The following is a 5,484-nucleotide window of genomic DNA, read 5'->3' on the forward strand; positions in this document are numbered from 1 at the left end:
AGCTTGATTCTGCAAAAAATAATAGAGGGCTTGATCTAGCCAGCAGCTCTTCTGTACTTTACTATGTTTCGTAGATTGGCCATATAGTTCTCCTAAACTATTACAGTTAAAAAGCAATGATAACATATAACTGAAGTTCAAAGTTGTTTTCAGTTAATTCTGATTCATTAGTGGAAAAAAACACATCTGTAGTTTGAGAAGCATAGATGGTAGACTTTTTACAATATGAAGCCAATCTCTGCCACTCCATTTGCTCAAACCTACCAACATGCTCAACATATGCCAATCTTATTACAGTTTGGCTCCATAGTATAGCAAGATGCATGGTCTTTGGCTAGAAAAGTAGTTTATGGTGACAGTACAGTAGGGGCTTTTATTTCTCTAACAACTTCAAATTTTCAGTGACAAAGAGGATAAAATGAAATAGTGTAAATGAGGACTAGAAACAGATGACACATCGTTTCCGCTCCTCCCCTCTCCAATTTAATCAATCTCCACTTCAGGACTGAGGAGAATTTGTACACAAGATAGTGTTTATGTCAAGAAAAACTCAATGGTAGAGCTTGTTTGATAGAGGCCTCTAACACACTTTTCCACCCCACCCCCTCATTTTTCCATGTTCATGATTCTTTGTTCTTTTGGAGTTTAGCCCTTCAAGCACTTGCTCATGGAGATACTGAGACTACTTCTAGGTGGACTCTTGCAGAGAAGCTTTTTCTCTGTGATATACTAATCAGTCAGCAGAGTAGTATCTTATTCTCTTAATTTGTGCAATAAAATGGTTACATTTGAGTTTAAGCATTTGTTATAGAACACAACAATATTTGCATAGGTTCTGGGGAATCCTAGATGCATATCAGACTAAACAGCTATTCAGCTGAAGCTGTGATAAAAGCTTATATTTATAAGGATGTGAATTTATAAGGATATTTATAAGGAGGTGATTTTTAGTTCACTGTGCTTCTCCTGTCATTTTGCTTTCAAACAATTGTCTTACTGCATGCTGGAGACATAACATTTCTGCTACTCTGGTGGCCAAATATCTCTTGTGCATAAACATCATGAAGAGAAGATGAAGTTTAGATGATACAGTTCATGATGCTGTCAGTCGTTTCTTTGTTATCATCATCATAATTATTTTTCTTAATAACGTGTGAATTAGCATATATATATTCTTTTGCATTCCAAGAGGGTCTTTGGTGCTCACTGTGCCAAGCATTACCCAAACTTGCTGTCTGAGACAGGTGCGGCCCCAAAGTGCCTGTGAACTGGAGGACAAATAAGGCTTTCAAGTAGTCTCTATGACAGAAAAGCACAGTGAATATGCCTGATATAGGCTATCATTTTCTCTTTCTAGATGGAATTAGCCAAAGCACAATAAAGAATTTGAATACAAAGAGAGATAACATAATTACATAAATACATATGTAACATAATTACAACAAAAGAAATGCACCTAAACTACATGGTTACAATTTTCCATTAAATGGCATAGTACCAGTTCTAAAATGAGAAACTTTGCTAACTTGTGAAAAAGTTATTTCTGCTAAAGCTTGCTAAGAAGAAAAAGAGTTTAAGATGATGATGAAACTGGAGAAGTAAAAAGTCTTTACGGTCTTTCAAATACTTTCAGTAATGTTTTTTTCACTTTTTTTTTCTAGTAAAACTTTACTTTCATCCCTTGTTTAAATTGTTAGCATGAATTTCTAATGCAGTAAAGCCACAATAATATCAGAGTGGATTCCCATTAGTTTTAAATTAGCTGTACACCAGATAGCTGGAGTTTACTTGTTTCAATCTTCCTATCATCCGTCATTTAAATTTATTCAGCTGAATGTGTTAGGAAGACACATCGCAGGATATAAAAATAATATCCTCATTATTTTTAAATTCTTCCAAGCTTTTGTGGCTTTGAATGCAGTTTTCCAATGTACCTATGTCTTTGATTACATAAAATGAGTGTGAATACCAATGAAGAACATATTATGTTATCAAATATGTGGAAGTTGCTTTGTCTCTGATACGGTTTCTTTATTCTGTGACAATTTAATATGTGCATAAAAGCTCTGCCAAGAAAGTATGTATCCTGTAGTACAAGTTGATATGGGAATAAGATTTGAGGTGAAAACTAAATTAAAAATGCTCTAATGCAATCCATGGAATCCACAGCATTATGATAGCAATGTTTTTTAAAGGTGCATTTTAGCATTCTTTTAATGAGAAACACTTTGGTGTGACCTTTTAATACATTTAAAAAGTACAAAATTATGCACTTTAATTGTGTAATATTCTAAAATTAAGAGAAGCATAATGAAACACTAACAACTTGAAAAAAGGGAAGAGACATCATTATATTTTACTTTCTCAAGCTACTCACTTACAATGGCTTTATTTGAATATAATGTTAGCAATATCTGACATGGGTGCTTGTACTTGCACTTTTACAGCTATTGCGTTGGAGCTTTCTCAAAGCATTTCAGTTCATTTTGTAATAGGAACTAGAAAAGAGAAATAAATCTCACTCTTAAGCCTATGACAGCGGCACAACCAACCATCACTCCAATTTCTTCCTCCTGGTCCTTCAGACTAAGCACTAAACAACTGTACTTAGCCTTGACACTAATGCAACAATAGAAGAACATTATCTTGTGATGTCATGTCATAATTATATTGAACACATGTATCATTACTTACTTGAGGGCCTTGCTGAACATCAGGCAACAAAGGATTCCCAAGAGTATACTTCTTTGTTCGTTCAATGCTTCGGCGAACAAACTCATCATAAATAGGCTCTTCCACAAAAATCCTAGATGCTGCTATACAACACTGTCCCTGATGGTAGAACAGACCAATATGTGCAAATTCCACAGCGGCATCCACTGCAAAGAAATGCAGAGTTGATCAGACCATAAACTTCAATAGTCATGTCATAAATTCTTTACAAACATTTGTCATTTCATCTCATTTCCCTTTTTATTTTTATGTCCCTTTGAAACACAGATATTCATCCATTTGCTTATGTCCAAAACTATTCTTATCAAGAGCAGCACAGTGTGCCTAGACAAGCACACATTCAGTTGTTCTATGTGAAATGTAGATTCAACATTATTTGCCTTATCAGCAAGGCATGTACCAAGAGGAGTATTCAGCTAGAAAGGTAATAAACATGTACAAGATTCATCCAGCTGCTTTTGGTTCTGCATTCTTGTTGCATTAGGATGATTCTTATTTACAGTAAGGGTAGACAGGTTGTCAGAGTTTCATATCCATTCAGGAGCCACTATATTTTTTTGTGGTAATCTATGTAAAATCTAGGGCATGAGCAAAACACATTAAAAATTACTCCTTCATTAAACAGGTACCAATAATTTACTGACAAGGAAAAGAAAAAGGACATGGCACTTGCAAAAGTAGTAGATTTATATAATAAGAATACTACTAACAGTCTGCGTCCGCAAATATAATGTTAGGACTTTTTCCTCCAAGTTCCAATGTAACTCTTTTCAGATTACTCTTCCCTGCTGCTTCTTTAATAAGTTTGCCAACCTAAAATGAAGGGAGAAGACAGTTTCATCTGAAAAAGTATACTGTGGTGTAAATAACATTTCTCTGAGTTCCTCAAAAGTGAAAATCAGTTCACAGTTGTCAACAATTCCAGTAACTACAGAAATGAAAAATAAATTAAAAAATTATAAGAATAGTCAGGATGCAGTTGACTTGCAGTCTATAAGCCAAGAATGCTTTCTCGAAGAGTTTCCCCTCTAGACACACTCATGTTAACTCCCGGAGATGTCTGGTGCTTTTTTTGGCTATCACCATTCTACCTGCTTCTGTCCATAACATAAAGTAGGCATTAATTTCTACTCTGCCAGTTACTCCCATTAGATTGAAATTCCTCTGGTTTATAGATGGGTAAGCCCTTTGATACACAAAGTGTATGAGAGAAAAAAGTGGTTATCTACACTGCCTGCATGGCCAACTCTTCTTTATTCCAGTTTCTCCCCTAGAAGAAAGAAGAGGAAATGAACAGTTTGAGCCAGAACCCCTACTCTACTTCTTTCCAATGATGGCACAATTAAAGGAACTACTTAATATGAATTGTCCCAAAGAATTGTGAGGGAAAAATGTGTTTGTGGCCCTTGTGGCTTTGATCTGTAACTGTCCACACGTAGAAATCATCAGATAGCTTCCTTCTTCTGTCAGCCTTTCTGCCTTCTTTTCTTGCTGCTAAATTACACTGACAGAAGTAGACAACTGTCACTAACGTCTGTAAATACAACCTCTGTTTGGTTGCTCCACTTGTTTTTAGAGGTCCATGGGCCACTGGGGATTGCAGTAGTTACTGTCTACTGGGAACATCTCACATGTTGGTTTTCTAAGTTGTTTTCTTTTCTTGTTATTTTAGAGCTAAAGTAACAATCTATGAGTAAACACAGCTCTTGCACTCAGTGTGTACTGATGCTTGACATGAGGCAGTGATATTTATCTTTGGAGTCTATATCCAAATAGTTAAGAGAACAGTGGGCAGCTCTTCCATGTAGCACGCATACAGACAGAAAATATAATGTACTGTGTTAAGTGTACAATTATATAACGCCTGTGCTGAGAAATCTTTGATTATATCACTCATAGTTCTCCAGGGTGAAGATTGAAGAAAATTAACAGAGACCTTCCTTTCAATTATTAATCTGATACATATTCAAATAAACTTCTAAGATCACTCAGTAGATCATCAGTGTCATCCAAATTAAAAAAAAATTAAAAAAAATCACCTCATCTAAGCATGTATAGAGCCAGGAATGAGATTTCTGAAGTACCTTTCTACCACCCTGTTCTTATGAAAATTAAAGAGAACAGAGCACAGGTTGTTTAACATTTTGCATTTTAAAAAAGAATTATTCCTTAAAAAAGAAGCAAACATAAATTTATGAAAATATTTTCTTTTTAAAGGAGAAGATTTTAAATAGCTTTGGTATACTCGAACCTATTGTATCTCATGGAATGCCTTTGTTTGAATGGCTTTCCTGCAATACAAACATTGTTTAAATACGTTTAAAGTTAATAATAACTAACAAATCATTAAACAGACTTTGTTTAACAGACCAGCAGCCAAAAGAAAAAAAAAAGTTAAAATAGCTACATAGAACGAGTTAGACATTAAATCATTAGTGGGAATCAGAGTGGCACTGTTCCTGCTTGTATTTTCTTGTATTCATTATAGTACCTCTGTAGAGCCAGTGAAAGCTACTTTATCTACATCCATGTGGTGAGAAATTGCTGCTCCAGCAGTGTGTCCAAAGCCTGGCACAATATTCACAACTCCAGGTGGGAATCCTGCCTGAATTGGAAAAGAAATCTCTGTAAATTTGGGGAAGGATAAAGACTAGAAATACAAGTTTCACATAGTCTTGCTTTTCAGTTCTCCAGACACCTTTTCTCAGTCATGCAGTTATTCTCAGCATTAGAGCCTCAAATGTGTTCATT

The 5,484-nt window shown here is 35.2% G+C and overlaps 1 protein-coding gene across 1 annotated transcript in view; it reads right to left on the reverse strand.

Annotated features, from left to right (window-relative positions):
• Window positions 1-2,694: 2,694 nt before the first annotated feature.
• Window positions 2,695-5,484, reverse strand: part of LOC104539446 (retinal dehydrogenase 1) — a gene marked incomplete at both ends in the record, with an annotated part of 8,282 nt that continues 5,492 nt past the window's right edge. Inside the window, 3 exons of the mRNA XM_010182973.1 lie at window positions 2,695-2,879; window positions 3,444-3,546; window positions 5,225-5,338. Coding sequence (XP_010181275.1) covers window positions 2,695-2,879; window positions 3,444-3,546; window positions 5,225-5,338 — 402 coding nt within the window. The remainder of the gene's footprint in view (window positions 2,880-3,443; window positions 3,547-5,224; window positions 5,339-5,484) is intronic.

This window comes from Mesitornis unicolor, unplaced genomic scaffold (assembly GCF_000695765.1).
Source record: "Mesitornis unicolor isolate BGI_N332 unplaced genomic scaffold, ASM69576v1 scaffold31734, whole genome shotgun sequence".
Lineage (NCBI taxonomy): Eukaryota > Metazoa > Chordata > Aves > Mesitornithiformes > Mesitornithidae > Mesitornis > Mesitornis unicolor.